The 22,142-nt window shown below is 46.0% G+C and overlaps 2 gene segments (V, D, J or C); both read right to left on the bottom strand.

Moving 5' to 3' along the window:
* Positions 1–450: 450 nt before the first annotated feature.
* On the bottom strand, positions 451–825 carry LOC130032689 (immunoglobulin kappa variable 1-5-like). The segment is given in 2 exon segments: positions 451–683; positions 777–825. Coding segments are annotated over 2 exon segments (282 nt in total).
* A 4,831-nt stretch (positions 826–5,656) lies between these two features.
* On the bottom strand, positions 5,657–7,888 carry LOC130037623 (immunoglobulin kappa variable 1-17-like). The segment is given in 3 exon segments: positions 5,657–5,976; positions 6,085–6,162; positions 7,600–7,888. Coding segments are annotated over 3 exon segments (687 nt in total).
* Positions 7,889–22,142: the final 14,254 nt, after the last annotated feature.

The raw sequence follows: 22,142 nt of genomic DNA, 5'->3' as shown, positions 1-22,142 counted from the left end.
TCTCCATCGTGAGACTTGTTGTTACTGTGTTTGGCATATTGAATACCTCATGGGTAGTTTGCCAGGCTTTGCCATGCGGGTGAGATACTTTTGGTAGCTTGCCGGGCTCTTTGAGAGGGGCAGAGGAATCAACTCTGGTCGGCCATGTTGGCTGCATATAAGGCAAACGCTCTACTGCTGTGCTATCGCCAGATCTATTATCATGCAGAGCTGCTGAGATGAGAGCGGGTAAAATGGAGACTAAAATATTGTACCAGAATATCCTCTAATGGCTCAGCATAGCTGCATCTGACACACTCTCAGAAAAAGTAAGAACGAGGGGCAGCTGGGCCAGCCCAGCATCGCACAGCTGATCTCTGGGGGTTTATGTTCTGGCGTGTATCACTGTAGGAGGGCTTCTGTTATACTGTTGACAGTAATAAATGGCAGAATCCTCGGGCTTAAGATTGCTTATGGGAGAGTAAAATCTGTCCCAGACCCACTGCCACTGAACCGGGGAGGGACGTCTTGTCCTAAGCTGGTTGCACCATAGATCAGGAGCCTAGGAGATTTCCCTGGTTTCTGCTGATACCAGGCTAACCATGTGTTAATGCTCTGACTGGCTTTGCAGGTGATGGTGACTTTCTCTCCCAGAGACGCAGACAGGGATGGAGTCTGAGTCATCTGTATATCACACCTGGCACCTGGAATTGAAAATATAAAGACATATTGTGGCCATTCATCTTACTTTATATTATTCTCCCTGAAGTCCAGTAAACCCTCGTTTCCCTCCTTACCTGGGAGCCAGAGCAGTAGGATGCTTAGGAGCAGCACAGGGGCCCTCATATCCACTCTGGATGTGACAGACACTGACCCTGCAGGGTGACACAGACTATTATTGAGTGTCCAGGCATGGGCTCTGAGGACTTGCAAATGAGAGGGGGCTGGGCAGGCTGGGCAGGCAGATAGGGGAGGGTGAGTGTGAGGACTAGCCCAGCTGCATGGAAGTCAAGGGTCCCTGTGGGTCCCTGTGGGGAAGCAAAACTTTGCCCACAGAGAACATGCTCCTCCCTGGCCCCAGGTGGGCCCCAGTGTGAGCACAGAAAGGCGGGTCCCTGGAATCCTGTGTTAGGACACTACTTTTTACTTTCTCTACCCCAGAGACAGGCTTTGTCAGAATACACTTTTTAGACTTCCTTAGGAATTGTACAAGTTCCTTTGATTTCTCATCTGTGGATAAATTTGAGGCAAGGGATGTTTTCTGTTTGCTTTGGAATTGCATTATATTTTACTGCACTTTGTAAAGGATTAAAATGTTATATTTTTCTATTTGATAGTGGGAGGACTCTTTTTCAATGCTCACAGAACCTGATGATCACTCTGATCATTATGTAGCTATAGGAATCAGCAGTTCAATGCCGGAAAGCAGGATGCAGGGTATTGTGATGCTGCAGTGCTGGAACTGACGTCAGGCCTTTGTCTACAAGTGTTCTGGGTGATGTGGGTCCTGTGCTCACATGTGAACCCCAGCACTTGCCACCTGATGGTCAATCTCCCTCACCGATCACTGTATTATTTTGTGTAAGAAATTATTACTATTAGCAGAGAGGAATGCAATGAGTGAAAAAAGTATTATATAAACATTTGGGGTCTTGAGTTATAAATAAGGGCTAAGATAAAGAATATCTAACAGCCCAATCCACTCGTCTTATCTCTCTATCCTGCACCTGAGAAACTAGTCCATTACTTCCAAGTCAACGTAATAGCAGAAACTTTATTTCTTCGCCTTGAAACATTTGTTTCTTTTCCAGCTGTAATTCCTGACACAGACCTGAATATTCCTTGACATCCTTGAACTCTCTTCCTATCTTTCATCCTCTTCCCCTAAGCTGGCCAGTTGAAAATGTATTCAGATGCGGTGGCTGAGATAGTACAACTTGACCAAAACATATCCTCTGTTTCATCACTGGTGCATCCCTTGCTTGAAAACCTTGTGTTACTCCAAAGACACAGCAGCTCTCAGACACCAGATGAAAGACTTAGTGTCTTGAGAAGATTGAGGTGATAACACTAAATAGCAGCCAATGGCTGCCCCCTCACAGCATACGGGGTTCACAGACACTAAACAAACAACTCTATAGGGTGCAGGGTGCCATCTGGTGTGAAGCATTGAATGTGGGGTAAAGATAGGACTCATGCATGAACAAGGAGAACTGTCACTCTGGGCTCCGGCAGAAATCTGTGAGGTGTGAGTCAGCATCCGGGTTCCTAAGGGGGCCGTCCCACCACCCCATTAACATCACTCTTCTTTCACTCTGGGGGCAGTCCCTGAAACTGCAAACCATGTTCTCCTGCAATATCCTATGGTCCCACAGCACTGAGTTCAGCACCCGACAGACCAAACCAGACCCCCATGAACCTCTACCCCAAGTTTGTTCAGGAGGGAGTTATCAGTGATAGGGAAAAAACACACACAGTAAACCCTGAGCACTGCTAGTGTGACCCCAAAGAAAACAAAATATTATCTAAAACATTTATTTACTTGGAAGCCACTCATGTCCTGCTCATAGGAACCGATGGTCACTTTGAAAACTACTCAGCCATCTGGCTGAAAAATTCAGTTCTAGGACCATTTGGCTTCACATCTTTCTGATCAAAACAAGAACAACAACATCTTCACCCTAAAGGCAAGTTTAGGCTCAACAAATCGGCAGAGCATGAAGCCTGAGCAGGCAGAGTACAGGGTAGAGAGGTAATGGGATCCCCCCTTATCTGAGGTGCCCCTGAGGCAGCCCTGCTCTCAGGGTCCAGGGGTGTAAAATATCATCTCAGGCTTCCTCACAGGAACATGCAGGTCAGGGGCTCACATCACAAACATGGAATTCTCAACTCTGCGACGCTGCAGAGTGAAGGTCAATGTCCTACAAAATCCCTTCCCCTGAGACCTTTCTCCTGTCAGCAGGAGCCTCTTTCTTCCCTTGTCCTCACATGCTTCTCCAGGGGTAGTGCATGTGGGAATAAAGGGGGTTCCTTGTGTCTCTTTATACTGTCTTGTTATCCTCCCTTCTGTGACTTTACAATAAGTGATAGTTTATCTTCCTTGTCTACAGTCATGATGAAATAATGTCACAATATAAACTGGGGAGATGTGGAGAAAGGGTAACTCCAATAATGATTCCAGCAGACAGGTAATACTGGACTTCTGCCCACACTGCAGGAACATGATAATTTGCATAAAACTCAGCCTCTGACAGCTACTTCCATACATTTACCATCAATCCCACAGGACCCACTGTCCCTGTTGAGAGTGGAACACTAGCTCAGTTACTGTCCCGGTGCTTTTAAGATCCAGGTTCCCTGCATGTGCAGTTATGGGGTCTGTCTCCCATCTAGTGGCTGTTTTCTGATACGGCTGCTAAAATGATTTCAGATGCTGGTCCTCATGATTCAAGAGTCACTTTTTATGTCAGTCTTCGAAACACATATACAACACAAGGCCAATCTGTAAGCTCAAAGCAAAAAATGATTTCTCTTTGTAATAAAATGCTCAGATAACTGTGAAGTAACCATGAATAGGGGATCAGGAATTCAAGAGGGACGTGTGTCACCAGAAGCTAAGTGCTAGTTTTTTTCATCCTCACATGTCATGGATCTAATTTCAGAAAATTCTTCAGGAAGGAAGAGGAAGCTGCAGGTGAAATGCCAGGTGAGCAGTGGAGGTGTGTCAGGGAACAGAGGGCTCCTGACTCCTCAGGTTGTCTTGTCAATCTATCTCCATGCCTCCTTTCAGAACTATCCAGACTCACTCTGAGACCCACAGCTGCTGCACCAGTGAGGCAGCCTCAGAAGCCATCAGCCTATGGATATGACTGGTGAGGTCTTTCCTCATGGCTGCTTTAAAAACCAGTGTGATATTTCAACTATTAGTGCCCAATAGCACTGTTTAATTTGTTGGCATCACTAATCTAGCCCAGGGGCTCAGACATGAAAAACATGTGCTCCAGCTCATTTACTTATCTGTGTTCCTGGTTCTGGATTTTTTTTGTTTTTGATGTGAGCTTATGTATAAATGTTTTCAGAAATGGCTTTTGGTACTTCAAAAGAAAGTACTTCCCTGTACAACTTAGTAGCTTGTTTGATTTCACTTCAAAGTATTAGTTTGGCCCAATTAAAGTCTTTCCACTGATTGATCAAAATAAAAGTGAGGTTTTAGGTAGTAAAACTCAGCCACATCACCGGGACAACAGGTGATATAGATATTCCTGTTCCCTTTAGCCAACTGTGTCTGATACACCTGTCAGTGTGCATGTTACACGTGGCAGATCTCTGGAAACTTCCCAGATTTCTGTTTCTGTTGGACATGTATGGAGATTCTGTTGAGTCCCTGTGGAAGCTGGATGTTGGGCCCACAGGCTGCACTAGAACCCAGACACAGAGACTGAACTCCAGGGTGTCCCTGTGTTGATTGCGTCCCCAAGGCCATTTATGTGCTAGAGCAGTCATGGCTGTGACACTGCACAAGCTGAGCCAAGGTCTCATCTCAGTGCCCAGGTCACAGGCACCTGCCCTTAAGCCCCCACATTCCCGTTCTCAGCTGGAGCCAGAGCCCAGGATCTAGGGGACTCAGAGTCTGTGTTCAGGGAGCAGCAACTCCATGGCCCAGGGTTGTTCTGTCCACAGGCTGGGACTAGTTTGGCAAAGGCTCTCTATTGTCGGTCTGGGTTTATAGGGATGGAAAAACAAAATATGGGTTGAAGATCGGGACTCTAGTCTTTTATTCTTGGATGTCACCTTATATTGAATCTTTGAATTGATGTATTAAATTCAGAATTAATTTTGCCAGAAATGATGCATTTGTGGTCTATTAGAGTTGAAAATTATATCGCTAACAAGGAATTTCCTTAGATAACAATGATTTCCCTCCCTCCCATTTATATTCACTGAGAAGTTTTAGATCCTTAGCATTTAGGGAAGTTCAGTTATTGTGATTTTGGACATCTTCCCTTCAGGACAAGAAAGCAAGACTTTGGGCTTAGTACACAATGTTGAAAGTTTATTCTTTTGTATGATCTCTCGCTTGCCTGTATTTCCTCCAAACCTTCATTGTATGTAATGGGAAATAAACTACATTTCACACTCAAAGATATTGATTTTAAAACACCAGTGTTCCTGTCATTAAAGTTGGCTTTTTTTTTCAGTGGCAGTTTAGTTTCCAATGTCCCCATTCAAGGGAGCACATCTCTTGTCTCTCACAAGGCCCTGGCAAGATGCCGTTTCCCACCTCAGTCCACATCAGAAAGTTCTTATTGGTCACGTGAGAATGCTCCAATAAGTATCCATCACACTTTGATGTGGGAAAATTTCCATTATGCTTTTAAAATATCTATTGAAACAACAGTTTCTGGACCATCTAAAGTGATTTTTTCTGCATGAACTCTGACCTACCGCCTAACTCTTGAGGGAAAATAATTTCAGTAAATAAAATCAGCAGATTTATTGTCATGCCAGTGCTGCTGGCATGATAGGGAGAAATAATGGAGACAAAATTCTTAATTCTACTTGTACCAGAGCATTTTCTGCCATCACAGCCTGGCTGCATCTGACACTCCCTCAGCAGTGGAGGCACCAGGAGGAGCAGCTGGGGCAGCCCAGCCTCACACAGCTGAACTCTGGGGGTTTATGTGCTGGCGTGTATCACTGTGAGAGGGTAAGCATTATGCCGTAGACAATAATAAGTGGCAACGTCCTCAGGCATCAGGCTGCTGATGGTGAGAGTGAAATCTGTCCCAAATCCACTGCCACTGAACCGGGGAGGAACGTCTGGTCCTAAGTTGGTTGCCAAATAGATCAGAATCCTGGGAGCATTCCCTGGTTTCTGCTGATACCAGGCTAAAAAATTGCCAATGAACTGACTAGCCTTGCAGGTGATTGTGACTTTGTCTCCCAGAGATGCAGACATGGATAGAGGCTGGGTCATCTGGATATCACACCTGGCACCTGAGATAAAAATATAAGTGGACATAATTATCATTAATCACAAGTTAGATAATTTCCCTGAAAACCCAGGTAGTCCATATTCATGTAAACCCTCATTTTCCTCCTTACCCGGGAGCCAGAGCAGCAGGAAGCTGAGGAGCTGCACAAGGGCCCTCATGTCCACGCTGGGAGTGACAGACACTGACCCTGCAGGGTGACACAGACTATTATTATTAGTGTGCAGGCATGAGCTCTGAGCACTTGCAAATGAGAGGGGGCTGGGTAGGCTGGGCAGGCAGAGGGGGGAGGGTGTGTGTGGGACCCAGCCCAGCTGCAGGGAAGTCAGGGGTGTGGGTCCCTGTGGGGAAGCAGAACTTTGCCCACAGAGAACATGCTCCTCCCCTGGCCCCAGGAGGGCCCCAGTGTGAGCACAGAAGGGCAGGTCCCTGGTCTCCTGAGAGTCAGGACACAGTTTCTTACTGTCTCTGCCGAGGGCCAGGCTTTGTTAGACTGATGTCGGTGGGCCCCACGGGTGACTTATGTGAAGTGGGGAGGAAAAAGACAGCCACTTTCTCCTCACCCGCCTCTGCCACCCGGAACCCTGGGTAGGCTAGGACTGGTAAAGTCTGCAGTGAGCACCTGCTCAGCACGGGCCTGAGCCCTGCCAGCCCCACGAGGTGGCCGTCAAGCCACACCTGAAGTTCGCTTGATCTTCTCGGCACGGGAGTTAATCCCCGCCACCCGATTGCTCGGGGAGCCACGGACTCAAGCTGGGGCGAGAATTTGCTCTTTGCAGGAAAGGAGAGACCAGTCCCAAGCCTTACCCGAGGTTTCTGGGGTTCTTGTCTCGCTCGCAGAAAAGAATTTCAGGAGTAGACGAGCAGTGAAGTAACAGGTTTTATTTGGAGGCTTTTGGAGAGGGAGAGGAAGGGATAAGCAGATAAGCAGGGGAATGGGGAGTAAAAGAGAGAGAGTAACGCATCCAGAGGGAACGCGGGCTTCTCCGAGGGTGGAGAGAGCGCCAAGTGGGCTCTCGAGCTGGTTCTTATAGATCCTTCTGACTCAGAATGTTCTGGAATCTCCTTGGGGCTGAGTCGCTGGAGTCAACTGGATTGAAAGGGGGTTCGAGAATCATCTGACTTGGAATGTCCTGGAATCTCCTTGGGGCTGGGTCGCTGGAGTCAACCGGATTGAAAAGGGGTTCGAGAATCATCTGACTTGGAATGTCCTGGAATCTCCTTGGGGCTGGGTCGTTGGAGTTAACCGGATTGAAAGGGGGGTTCTCGGAAAGGAGGAATTTCATGGAGAGGAGGCCCATATCTTCAGGGTCTGGGGATGGTTTTATCAAGTCCTTATTCTCTGTCTCCACAGGGTGGGTTGGTCCTAGAATTCTTCTTCTATGAGACTTTGTTTCATTGCAGAGAGCCTTTCCTTATCTACCTGCCTACATCAAGACCACAGTATACAGACACTCTCATGAATTGTAGACTCCTTCAAAGTCACATCTTTGGATCAAACTGGGGGCATGGAATCTTCCATTTAGATTTGATATACTGGTATTATTGGTTTTAGAGATGTCATCACAACCAAGAGAAAATGTTGTATGTAAACAGCAGAAAAACTCTGCAGTCATGGTTAGCACACCTTGTCCAAATACATTCCTGAGACACAGTCTCACCACTTCCACCTCAGACTCAGATTGTGGGGTTTGTTCTCCACATTTATAAACGCTCTCTGCCTTCTGAGAACCACCAACATACACTCTACTCTTTGGACATTCTTCTATGTTTTTCAGTCCCTCTTTCACTGAAAGATTCCCTTCTGAGCTGACCAGATGGAAATGAGTCCAGAAGGGATAGATGGGATTAATCGCCTCCACCGAATTCCCCTTGAATGCATTGTTCTCCTTCAGCCCACATCCTATATCGCACATCTCTTTTTCTTGTTTTTTTGTTTGTTTGTTTTGTTTTGTTTTGTTTTGTTTTTGGATCACACCTAGCAGTTCTCTGGGCTTACTGCTGGCACTATGCTCTGGAATCACTCCTGACAAGGTTCGGTGGTGGAGGTGTGTGGTAGTCTATGGGACAAGGATTGAAACTGCATTGGACACATGCAAGAAAACACCCTACCCGCTGTACTATCTTTCCACACAGCTCTTCTAATTTTGGGGCAACTCTTAGAAAACCCAGGTGCAGGGCATTGAGACTCAAGTAAGGTTAGGGTACAACAACACAGAGAAATGATGCTCATTTCTTAGAAGTGGGTGTCAAAGAGGGCACGAGTTAGTGTCCAACCTAGCATCTAGGCCCTGACAGGGGCTAATACCCCAATGAGCTGGTGAGGATAGACTGCTGGGTGAGATGAGTCAGTGTAGACCCTTGTGGTGATGTCTCCACTCCCACCTCCCCACCCCCATTCAGTCACTGTTTCTTCATTCATTAGAATGCCCCTGGAAGTGAAAACCAGCAAAGGCTTGAAAGTCCAGTGTTCCTCCACATCATCGAATCTAAGCTTCATGATATCTGTGGACTCTCTTCCATAAACTGCTGGCTCAGTTGGTAGAGTTCTAGTTCTGAGAATTCCAGAGTCCTGGGCAGAGTCAGAGTTCCATGGAAGGTAGCACAGAAGGTCCTGGGGAGCCCTACAGTGATCATGGAGTCTAGTGGAGATGGGTTTCCTCCAAGTGATCAGCCTGTGACTTGGGCCTTCCCCGGTACTACTGTCAGACAGAGGAAGCACAGGGAGCCTCAAATTCTGCAGGAATCCTGACAGGACACTACAGAGCCATTTGAGACCTCACACCTGACTCAGCAGGAGAGATCTCACCCCAGCCCTCCCCACACACACTGCAGTCCACCATTGATTTTTAAGGCTTCCAGGGTTCTGCTTTCACTGGACCACTGGTGGTCCCATGAACAGACTTTAAACCAATTCCTGCTATGTGATTCCCATCAGCTCACTTTACCAGATTACTATTCTGCACAGGGATTCTCTAAGACAAGGCAGAATAAGGGTTGCTAGTGACAGGATGGGAGAGAAAGAGACCTCAATTACAAAGGACACCAGAGGAGAATAAAGCTGGGAGAACTGGGTGTGTGTACTCAGAAGAGCAGCTCACATCAGACACACACTTTTGCCTGCACTGTTTGCTCCTGAGAAGTTGCCCTGAGGTGGTTATGATGGTCAGGGGAAGGGTTGGGGGAGAAGGAGGATGAGACTGCAGGGTGTTCACACAATCCTATCATCACCAGAGGCCCTAAGACTGCGCATTCCACCACAGGAGCAGCAGGTGTGGAATAGTCTGAGCTCCTGTGGCAGTTTCCTCTGATGGTGAGGAGGGGACAGAGCAGCTGTCACCATCTTGCAGAGCCTCAGGGGGAATGGGCTGAGCAGAAGCTCAGAGCTAGATTCAGTCTCAGATGCTCTCAACACTCATATTGGCCCTGCAGGGACACTGACCTTCTCCTGGAACAGCCAGGGGGACTGGAGGTGGGTGGCATTATGTTCCCCATGACATCTGAGTGAAGCCGCATAAGGACACCCAAAACACAACTATCAAGGTGATAGTTCCTTCAATTGCCTGACAAGGTGAAAATGATTTCCGAGTTCTCAGCAGTTAAAAGAGAAGAAAAAGAAAAGTTGCCTCAGGTCATCTTCACTGGGTGTCCCTGAGCCTGACCCTGCTCAGAGGGTGCCAGGTGTGAGGCATCTGCTCAGGCTCCCTCACAGGAACACACAGAATGGGGGCTCACACCACACACACACACACACACACACACACACACACACACACACACGGGATTCTTTCACTCTGGGAAGCTGGAGAGTGAAGGTCAAGGTCCCTCAAGGTCAATTCTTGTGAAAAACTCCTCCTGTCAGCAGGAGCCCCATTCTCCCCTTGTCCTCACAAGGCTCTCTTGGAATTTGTGCCTGTGGGGACTGCAATGGGGTGGAGAGGGGTGGTGGCTGTGTTCCCTGGTGTCCCTAAGCTCCCATCTAATCCCTCTCCTGTGATCTCGTTTTACCTTAAGTGACTCTACAGCTCTATCTCTGAAACATCACAGAGGAACTAAAGTCAAATTATGAGCACTAGATGGGGGATCAAAAGTCCACAGCAGAGAGGCAGGATGGGACTTCTATCCCCACAGCAGGAAAGGGTGAAAATCTGACTACAACTCAGACCCCAACAGCTTTCACACTTTCCCACCACAGCCTTGTCCCTGCTGACAATGGACCTGTTACTGTCTCAGGGTTTCTAGGATTCAGGGTCTCTCTTGTCATGTATGGGGTTTGTCTGCCATCTTATGGCCATCATTTGATACAGCAACTTAATAGGTTTCAGCTGATGATGATCTCTGTGCTGCTGCGATTTAGAGAGACTTTCCCCAAGTCTTTAGAACAGACACTGTAAAGTCTCAGCAAGGCGGACTATACAAAAATGTACCTCGATGAAGCCAATCATATTTTCACCTTCAACCTCAGTCCATTGGTTTCACTTGCTGACAGTGAAACAAATAGACACACAAGCGATAAAAAAACACACATACAAGGACTGTACAAAATTTCTGTGACCTAGGCACTCTTGGGGAGCACACAGGAAACCACATTTCAATGCAATGTCATCATCAACCTAGGTCCCAACTTGTGAGCCATTGTTTGCGAGAGGCATTAAGGACAGGGAGTATCTCCAATTTCAATGAAGAGACAGAGGCTGAACTGTCACAGAGCTAATCAGCAGGAATCTTCAAGCATCAAGTCTGGACTCTGTCTCTGTCTCTGTCTTTCTTTCCCTCTCTCTCCTTCGCCTATGGTGCTCTCTACAACTCAAAGACATTAAATGGTTTAATCTATCATTTTCAGGTACACTTATGCTGTTTGTGTCCATTTCTATGTGCCTGGTTATATACTCTCAGATATAAACTACATAGTAACTTTTCAATATCTGTGTTGCAAATCATAACGCCCAAAAGAAAGAAAGAGAGTAGAGAAAGAGAGAGAGAGAAATGTGATCATCATAGGAGCAGTGTAGGGTGTGTGTGTGTGGGGGGGGGGGTCTGTTTTACCCAGGGGACTATTCAGACCTTGGGCTTTTCCCTAAAGGGGAAGTCTCAAACAACAACGTGAAAAACAAAGTGTTCATTTTCCTAATACAATGGTCAGCTAGTTGAAGAGAAATGACTAATAGGTGATCAGGGCTTTTTCCCTTTTTTTATTTTTCCCTCTTGCCCCCCCACCCCATGCTGCTTCTATGAAATTCACATTTCCCTCTCTTTCTCCTCAATCTTTTTTTACTTTTGGGCATTATGATTTGGAACACAGATATGAAAAGTTATCATGTATATCCCTTTTCCTGATTTTAATACTCAGTTCTTATCCTGAGTGAACATTTCCAATTTCTATTGTCATATTGGAGGTTACCAGAGTTTAGAAGAGAAGCCAGGCACAAATAGGGAAGATCTTGGGACTGAGATGCCAGTATATGTCCAGACATTACTTTTGAAAAGGCAGGAGAGTCCAGAGTTGAGGAGGAGCCTGTAAGGATAAAGGAAATCGTGAGGGTGGGATGGCAGAAAGCAGAGGGCTCTTGGCTCCTCTGTAGAGTGGCTAATGCAGCCTCATTCCTCCTTCCAGGATAACCCAGACCTGCTCTGAGAACCACGCTGGCTCCACCACTGAGGAGGGTTTAGAGCCATGAGCTCTAGACCAAGCCCTGTGAGGACTGTTCTTATGAATCCATGAGACACCTAGGGGGGGAAATCAACCAATAGTGACCCATCATGGATTTTTGTGTGTTAGGATTCAACCCCAGGGTCTCATACATGCTCTTCTACATCACTGGTCCTGAGTGATTTTGATCAGGAGATTGCGATCATGCTTTTCCAATGTATAACTGACTGATTCTACAAATGATTATAGTGGAGAGACTTGAAATGCAGCTAGTACAACTCGGTAGTTTTACATTTAAGGTTAGTATAATTTAAGACTATGAAGCCACATCTTAACTGCAGCAAATTCTTTTTTTTTAAATTTTTTAAAAATTTTTTTAATTAATTAATTTTTTTTTAATAGTGAGACATCATGAGGTACAGTTGCAGACTTACACATTTTTGTGCTTGGGTTTCAATTATACAATGATCAAACACCCATCCCTCCACCAGTGTGCATTTCCCACCACCACCGATCCCAGTATCCCTTCCACCCCCCAGCCCCCATCCCACCCTGCCTCTGTAGCAGGGCATTTCCCTCTCTCTCCTTTTGAGTGCTGTGGTCTGCAAAAGAGACATTGAGTGGCAATTATGTTTGGTCGATAGTCTACCCTCAGCATGCTCTCCCATCGTGGGCAGATCCTCCCAACACCCTTTATTTGGTGTTCCCTTCTCTTTCTGAGCTCCCTTTTTCCCCTAACATGTGTGGTTGCCCTCCGGGTCATTGAGTAAAATTCCTGGTACTAATCTCTGCCATACTTAGGTGTTAGTTTCCTATTTTGTTACTTTATGTTCCCCAGATGAATGCAATCTTTCTATGTCTATCCCTTTCTTTCTGAGTCATTTCGCTTAACATGATACTTTCCATGTAGTACCACTTGTATGTAAATTTCATGACTTTTCGTCTTTTCTAACAGCTACATAGTACTCCATTGTGTAAATGTACCAGAGTTTCTTTAACCAGTCATCTGTTCTCGGGCACTCAGCCAAGCGGCACAAATGCTGACCGACTTCGACTGTGAGTGTGGAAAGGTCAGATTACAGCTGAATCTCATGAAAACAATGTTTATGAGAAATGGTCTCGTTTTGTCCCCAGGCTGACCCTGAGTCTCCTGTGCTGCTCCTGAAAATTCACCTGTGGACACTGTCCCCAAGGCAGTCTAGAGAGATCTATGTCCTCTAGATACTGCCCTGCTGAGTTCCAGGGTTCCAGAACCCCCATGTCCCTCTGATCCTAGAGCTTTCCAGCTCCCTGCTGGCTCTCAGAGGCCCTGTGTGGGGACCTGCCCTTCCTGATGCTGGTCTAGGTTTTAGATGGGCCAGAGGGATGGGAACACATGGGTTTATCACATTCACACAATTGTGTGAAATATAAACCTACACGTTATAAGAACTATCCACCCCTCTCAGAAAGCCTGGCAAGCTACTGAAAGTATCTCGCCCTCACGGTAAAACCTGGCAAGCTACCTGTGACATAGTCGATATGCCAAACACAGTAACAACAAGTCTCACAATGGACCCACTCGAGCAAATCGATGAACAATGGGAGGACAGTGACAGTGACAGTACATTTCACAGTAAATTCCTTTATATCTTAAAATCTTGAAAACGTGTCAAAAATTTAATACTTAGGTAATAATATAACCCTTACAAATGTGGGCAAAACTGAGAGGGTGAAGTGGGGTTGCTCATGAGCTGTGCGTTCACTACAACTGTTCATTCACAGCTCACAGCCCCCTGCACACCTGCCACCCTGCCAGGCCAGCACTGAGCCTCTGACCAGGCCCTAATGTGGGGTGTCTGCAGTACAGCAGGGGCTTTCAGGGTACAGAGCCACAGCTGCAGCCTCCTCCCCTGAGATCCCCAGTGCCTTCCTCTCACTGACTTTGAGACTCTGCTGTCTGCTCACCAGCAAAGAACAAGTGTGGCCATCTGGGACTGGTCAGGCAGGGAGGTTTATGTTCAGGGCTGTGTCACTGTGTGAGGTAACCATGAAGTTTGTATGCAGTAGTAAACGCCAACATCCTCAGGCTCCAACCTGCTAATCTGAAGAGTGAATTTTGTCTCTGACCCACTGGAACTGAACCTGTCTGGGACCCCAGGCTCTCGTTTAGAAACTTGATAGAACAAGAGCTTTGGAGATTGGCCTGGCTTCTGATGGAACCAGTTCAGATAGGTTTTTCCATTACTATATAGGATACTCTTGCTAGATGTGCAGGAGATGGAGGCTGGCTCTCCCTTGACGATGGACAGGGAGAGTGGATGCTGAGTCATCACAATATCACCACTGGATCCTGGAAAATTGATTTTTAAAAGCATCAGGTTACATTCAAGTATCACAGGTCAATTTTATTGCTTCCATTCTGCAATTTATTTTTGGTGAAATATTGTTTACTGGGAAAGTTATTACTTGAATGATTTATACTTATACACCAGAAAGATGTCATCCCAGTGAAGAGACCTTAGGGATGGGGAAACAGGCCTCTACACCTTCCCTGGGCCATCTCCACTTTCCTGTTACTTCTCTCTCACACAGCCTGTTACACACAGACAGAACATACTAGGAGACAAGTAGGTCCCCCAAACACCCCCTTCTGTGCCCATTCTTTCTCTTCTTCCTGCTCCCCTTATCTGGGATGCACAACATCAGCAGACCCAGAAACTGAGCAGGGAACCTCATTTTGAAAGTTGATCTGAGAAGACCTGATAGCTGAAAGCAAGATAGAGCTGATTCTTAAGTGAGACTGTCCAATATAGATCCTCCCCCGGGGACAGCATGCAAATACACGGGTGGGTGCATTGGTATGAAAAGACCTCAAGAAAAGAGTTGTCTCTCTTGAGCAAAGTGACGAATGTGTTTTCTAGTCTATGAAAAATAGTGGAAACATTCACTTAGCCTGGATAGTAGTGGTAATTATGGAACACTTCTCAGTCTAACTATGGGCGAAACAGATGTGTGTTCAAAAGAAAAGGATGTGTTCTTTTTCTCTGTTTTATGGTTTGTTTGCTTGCTTGGGGACCACACCAAGCAGTGCTCTGGAGTTACTCTTGACTTCTCACTCAGGAACTACTCCTAGAAATGCTTGGGGGACCATATGGGATGCCGCATGCAAGGCAATCACCTTAAACACTGCACTATGACTCTGACCCCCTCACTCTATTTCTCACTATTAGTATATTTCTGATTTATCAGATGTTCTAGCCATGTAACTTTGTGTCTAGGTCAACCTCAGGCAAGCAATTGACATAAAAATCGGTGTCCTGTACAACTTCGTTTTTTTTTTTTTGCTTATTTTGGGGTGGGGGGTCACACCCAGAGATGCTCAGAGCTCACTGCTGGTTCTACACTCAGGAATCACTCCTGGTGGTGCTCAAGGGACCATATGGGATGCCAGGACTTGAACCCAGGTCGGCTTTGTGCAAGCTAAATATCCTACCCACTGTGCTATGGCTCTGGCCCCAAGTCTTAACATTTAGAATGGACATGGGAGCTTCAAATTTCTCTGTTTCTGTTGTAATGAGGCTAATAGTTTCATATTTTTATAATCAAGAATTTGAAATTGCCTTTCCCTAGGGTCTTATGAATTGAATTCATGGTGTCACGTATGTTCAAGGACTTTGACACAGAATAAAATAAATCCTTTTATTGAGGTTGCATTTATACTCTCAAACTACATCCAAAAGTGTCAGTTAAGATCATGTAAGTTGAACTACATTTTGCCATATTTTACCATATTTAAAAAACAAGAGGATTATACATCAGAAAGGCTTAAATTCAGGTACAGCTATATATTACACTGGAGAAAATTGTCTCTCTAGAGGTCAGTGCAGGAGGTACTTTTTGCCATAGCAGACCCTGGGTTGTGAATCCCAGGGTCTACTAGGGATTCAACTCAGAGTTTGTGTCTTAAGGTATTGGAATATTGCTCTAAACATTTAGGATAACATTGGTTTGTCCTTTCTCCCTTGCCACAGGGAGTTTAGACTTATCAGGTTACACCCTTCACAGTGATCCCGAGTCACTACCATTCCATTGCTTATTTGTAACTTCTCTGTGCTCTCTTCCCCAACCCTTCTATCACCTTTTCCCCCTAATCAGATTATGTTAACTTTTAAGATCACATACTTCTAAGGACAATGAACTTGTATTGTAAGTTAAACGTTGCCGTTTTCCTCTACTTGTGTCTTTTGCATAGTTTACTTTAAATCAATGTCTTTTTGTATAGACACAAAAAGACAGTTAATATTATGCTTTTGTAACTTGGGAGTTAATAATTGACTCCGAATAATATTTCCTCCCAGGCATCTGCTTTCTCGACTTAAGCCTCAATTGCCCTTCATTCGTAGCACCCCAAAAGCAGGGTCCTTATGAGAGACTGAATGGACCCAGGGAAAGCTGTGAACTACCCTGGAATCGAAATGGACCAAGGCAAAGCATCGCAATATTTAACTTTAAGTTAAGAGCTTCGCCATGGACAAATTCCTTCATGATCCAAAAAGTAGCGATGAGATTAGGACCCTGCTAGGGTTAGGAAAGACTAATCTGGCCTGAGCACTGTAGTCTGAGATCTATAGTGAGATGGCCCAGGGGAGCAATTCTATAAGCTTAATCTATCTCTTACTGTGTCCACACAAAATGACTAATACTATGAATGCATGTTTGTTGGACTAAGGAAAGGAGAAACACACCCATAATCGGAATTTAAGTCTTACCTATTTCAGTCTTGGGAGAGACATCTGCTAGATGAGAATCTGTCCTAGAGAAGCTTCCCCTGAGGGAAGGACATTACCTCTGCTGACTGTGTGACCACACCTATGTGTAAGCCCCAACCCCTCATGCTTTGGGATTTAACTAGGCTGTAAGAGGGGGCTGGGGGATGCAGAAGGAGAATGAAGGAGAATGGGAGGCAGAAGCAGGAAGGAGAAGTATGAGGGAGCAGGGTCCAAGGAAGGATAAGGCGGATGCAGAAAGGCAGAAGCAGAGGGAGAATCAGAGGAGAATGGAGATGGGAATACACTGCAACTGACACCAACCAGCCTGGCCCTCATTCCCTCCTTCATCCGTTCTTCACCATCGTCTAAGCAGCATAAGACTATGGAACACAGGAGGCAGAGAAAGAGAGAGAGAGTGAGAGCGAGAGCCAGAGAGAGAGAGAGAGAGAGAGAGAGAGAGTCACCACATGGTCCATCGTAATTTCATTTTTTTGAATATACACATTAAGGGGTTCCATAACCAGCGCAGACTATTAAACTTAAAAGTTTAGGGTCTAACTCTTACAAACTTTCAACCCTTCCTTGGTTCCAAAGTGTGTGGATGATATTATCATTAACTATATAAGATGGTAGCAGACTATAACAAATAATTTAATCTATACATGAACACTGTCGTCCCAACAAGTGACTTCCCCTGATTTGTTAGGAAAATCCCCAAATTTCATTTCTGTCTCCTTGGCTTGTGCCTTTGCTTAGGCCTGTTTGCTTGTGGGGCTGGTTTGGGGAGGGGCCCTGCTAGGCTACCTGGTGCCCTGTAGTCCTGCAGCCCTGACTGTCATTCCCCACCTACAAATCGTGAAGAAAATTCAAAAAAATCCCCCACCCAGCTGTGTGACTAGAGCCTTATGCCTTTGATTTGGACCCTGGGTAAGGAAGGACTCTGTCTGGAAGTTTTGTTTTTGGTTTGCAGGTCAGAGGGGTGGCACTGGGGGCATACTTTAACTTATTTTTTCTCCCTTTCCCTTCTTCCCTTCCCTTCCCTTCCCTTCCCTTCCCTTCCCTTCCCTTCCCTTCCCTTCCCTTCCCTTCCCTTCCTTTCCTCTCCGCTTCTTCCCATCCCCTCTTCTCCATTTCTTCTTTATTTCCTTCCTTCCTTCCTTCCTTCCTTCCTTCCTTCCTTCCTTCCTTCCTCCCTCCCTCCCTCCCTCCCTCCCTCCCTCCCTCCCTCCCTCCCTTCTTTCTTTCTTTCTTTCTTTCTTTCTTTCTTTCTTTCTTTCTTTCTTTCTGTATTTGATCCAAACCCCACATTCTCCTTGCTCTGCGCTCAGTGATTATTCCTGACAAGCCAGGGTACTATAGAACCCATCCACAACCAAGAAAACTGCCTTACCGTCTGTTGATCTCTCCAAACAGTGCATTGCTAAATATTGTAGAAGGGTGAGTCCTTTGGACCTGAGAATCCTGACATGGCTTCTTGCTCTCTCTGCCTCACAGATCACAGTGTCACAGACATGCTAAGAAACTCTATAGAGATCTTTGACTTGACACTTGTGGATATAATTGAGGTCATGGCAGTCTCTTCCTTGCTCTGACACCCTGTCATTCTTATTATTAGACACTGTCATTACTCCCAGGAGGAGATACACTGAGAGAAGAGTTGTAAAAGCAGGGATGTCACCATTGGTGACTAAATGACCAGATAGTTTATGCCTTGCCAGCAACTGATCTCAGCGTTCTCCTTCAGTTTGGATGATTGTTCCAACACATCCATTTTGCTCAGTTGTCAGGATTTCCCTTCACATTCAGAAAGTCTTAATATAGACCCATTTTTATGCACCAAGACCTCCTTAGTCTGCAGTTTATGTCTTTTGCCCTGACACCCGTGGTATTGGCTCTCTTATGAGATGATCAGATGATTGTGTGTCTGGAAGAGATGGAGGACACAGTGCAACTGGAGCAAATGCTCACATAAACTTGTGCATTTCTCCACCACATAATTCTCCATCACAAACATCATCCAGGGGTTATCACTGAAGGAAAAATCCAGAGTAAAACCTGAGCACTGCTAGGTATGGCCCAAAAGAAAACAAAATATTATTTAAAATATTTATTTATTTGGGGGGCCCTTCATGTCCTGTTCATAGGTTCCAATGGTCACTGTGAACAATACTCAGCCATCTGACTGAGAAATACACTTCTAGAACCATTGGCTTGATGTATTTCTGATCATAATAAAGGCAACATCAGCTTCATCCTAAAGGCAAGGTTAGGCTCAACAATCAAGCTGAGCATGAAGCCTCAGCAGTCAGAGTACAGGGTAGGAGAGTTAATGGGGTCCCCGTTTATCTGAGGTGCCCCTGAGACAGCCCTGCTCAGAGGGTCCAGAGGTGTGAAGCATCAGCTCAGGTTCCCTCACAGGAACACACAGGCTGGGGATTATTACACTCTGGGAGACTGGAGAGGAAGGTGAGGTCCAACAGAGGCCCTTCCCCTGAGACCTCAATCAACTGGAGCCCTTCCCTCCTCTTTTCCTCACAGGCTTTTCCTGGTTCGGTGCCTGTGCGGACAGAGGGAATTTCCTGGTGTCTCTTTACACTCTCTTGTTAACCTCCCTCCAGTGACTTTACTTTACAGTAAGTAATGGTTTATCTTCCCTTTCTACAGTCATGATGAAATAATGTCACAATATAGATTGGGGAGATGTGGAGAAGGGGTAACTCCACTAATGGTTCCAGCAGACACGTAATACCGGACTTCTGCCCGCACTGCAAGAACATGAGAATTTGGATAAAACTCAGCCTCTGACAGCTACTTCCATACATTTCCCATCATTCCCACAGGACCCACTGTCCCTGTTGAGTGTGGAACACTAGCTCAGTTACTGTCCCAGTGCTTTTAAGATCCAGGTGCCCTGCATGGTAACTTACGAGGTCTGTCTCCCACCTAGTGGCTGTTTTCTGGTATAGCAGCTAAAATGATTTCAGATGCTTGTCCTAGAGATTCTAGAGAGACTTTTTACATCAGTCTTTGAAACACATGCTGTAATACACAACACAAGGCAAATCTGTAAGCACTAAGCAAAAATGATTTCTCTTTATAATAAAATGCTCAACTAACTGTGAAGTAACCATGAACAGGGTACCAGGAATTTAAGAGGGATGTGTGTCACCAGGAGCTAATGCTAGTATTTTTCATCCTCACATGTCATGGATCTAATTTCAGAAGAATATTGAGGAAAGAAGAGAAAACTGCATGTGAAATGACAGGTGAGCAGTGGGGGTGAGTTGGGGAGCAGAGGATTCCTGATTCCTGAGGTAGACTTGTCAATCCAGCTACATGGCTTCTTCCAGAACTATCCAGACTCACTCTGAGACCCACAGTTGCTGCACCAGTGAGATGGCTGGAGAAGCCATCGATCTATGGATATGACTGGTGAGATCTGTCCTCATGGCTGTTTTAGAAACAAAGTGTGATATTTCAACCATTAGTGCCCAATAGCATTGTTTTCAAATAGACCCACTCAGAGGACCCTATGGGATGCCGGATTTTGAAGCTGGGTCAGCCACGTGCAAGGCAGAAAACTCTCCCAGCTGTACTACCTCTCTGGCCTGCAGGGATGCATTTATAAACAACCCAGGTGGAATATTTGAAAACCAGATAAAAGTGTGGGGACCCGCCCCTTCTAGAAATCCATATGCACTCACATATATTTTTTGGGGGGTGCTACACCCAGCAGTCCTCCGGGCTTACTCCTGGCTTAGTGCTCCGGGATCACTTGTGGAAGGGCATGGGGAACTGTATGTGATGCTGGGGATCCAAAATTAGTCGGCTAAATGCAGGCAATCGCCTCAGCAACCGTCTACCTTCCTGGTCTCCCCATATATTTTGGGGAGCATTTTTATTTTCTTACCTTCTGGAGCGATAGCACAGCGGTAGGGCGTTCGCCTTACAAGCGGCCAACATGGCTGACCCGAGTTCGATTCCTCCGCCCCTCTCGGAGAGCCCGGCAAGCTACCGAGAGTATTCGATATGCCAGACACAGTAACAACAAAGTCTCCAATGGAGACGTTACTGGGCCTGCTCGAGCAAATCGACGATCAACGGGAGGGCCTTTACCTTTTACCTTTTACCTTCTCAAGAACATGGATAGGATTCCTGGGGAAACAGAGCATCAGGGTCTTTTTCCCGGCTTCATAACAGGAATAAACATAAAGTCACTGCCATATTGGGGGTGTCATAGTTCTATCAAAAGCCCATTGAAGCCTGGACTTTTCTGGGTGTTTCTGGGCATTTCTGGATATTTCTGGGCGTTTTCTGGGTATGTCATCCTCCTACTGTGGGACTCCTTCAGCCAACTGTGTGTGATACTCGTGTGTCAGTGTGGATGCTACATGTGGCATATCTCTGGGAACTCCCCGGGTTTCTGCTGCTGTTGGACACATATGGAGACTTTGTTGAGTCCAGAGATAAGCTGGATGTTGGGCCCACAGGCTGCTCTAGAACCCAGACACGGAAACAGAACTCCAGGGAGTCCCTGTGTTGATTGTGTCCCCAAGGTCTTGCTAGTGCCACTGATGTGCTAGAGCAGGCAGGGCTGTGACACTGGATGAGCTGAGCCAAGGTCTCATCTCAGTGCCCGGGTCACAGGCACCTGCCCCTGAGCCCCCACATTCCTGTTCTCAGCTGGAGCCAGAGCCCATGGTCTGGGGGATTCAGAACCCATGTTCAGGGAACAGCAACTCCATGGCTCAGGGGCATCCTGCCCACAGGCTGGTACCACTTTGGCAAAGGCTCTCCGTGGTAGGTCTGGGTTTATAGGGATGGAAAACTAAACATGGAATAAAGATCAGGACTAGTCTTTTGAAATTATGTAAAAATTTATGCTTGAATGTCACCTTATATTGAATCTTTCCATTGAAGTAATTAAATTAAGAATTAATTTTGCCTGAAATGATGGAGTTTTGGCCTATTGAAGTTGAACATTTTATCAGTAATAAGAAATTTCTTTAGATCACTTGATCACTTGACTTCCATTGATCATCGATTTGCTTGAGCGGGCGCCAGTAACGTCTCCATTTGTCCCTGTTGCATGCTAGTGTAGCCCAATGGCGTCTGTTTGCTCTTGGAACACGAAGAGCCTCAAACCGATCGTTCATGATCTTGATGAAGAAGTCTGACCATCTGGTAGGTGGGCGGCCACGCGGTCTTTTGACATCCCATGGAATCCAGTCGGTAACGGCTCTAGTCCAGCGGTCATCAGCCCATCTGATTTCTGACGCCTTGGCAAACAAGACAGCGTCCCTGATTCTTGATCTTCGAAGGAGGTCGAAACTCCGGATTCTTTCTCTCATTTGAGTGAAACATGATACTCCAAGCATAGCTCTTTCAATTCCTCTTTGGGAGACCCTAATACTGTTCTCATCCTGTTTGCCTAGGACCCAGGTCTCTGAGGCACATGTTAATGCAGGAAGAACAGTGGAATCAAAGAGACATCGGAGCTGGAGGTTCTTCGTCCTCTTAGCTATTTCTTCAAAGCTCTTGAAGGCGTTCCAAGCCGCTCTCTTCCTCCTGCGCAGCTTGGATGCCAGGTCATTTGTCATGTTGACTTCTCGACCTAGGTACACATAGCTGTTGCATTCAGAGATGGTCGTTCCATTGAGAGCGAATGGGGCGTCAGGAACGAGGCTGTTTCTCATAAACATTGTCTTCGTAAGATTCAGCTGTAGTCTGACCTTTCCACACTCACAGTCGAAGTCGGTCAGCATTTGT

The sequence above is a fragment of the Sorex fumeus genome, unplaced genomic scaffold (assembly GCF_029834395.1).
Source record: "Sorex fumeus unplaced genomic scaffold, SorFum_2.1 ptg000006l, whole genome shotgun sequence".
Lineage (NCBI taxonomy): Eukaryota > Metazoa > Chordata > Mammalia > Eulipotyphla > Soricidae > Sorex > Sorex fumeus.
Note: the sequence above shows the minus strand (reverse complement) of the source record. Positions and strands in the feature narration are given on the sequence as shown.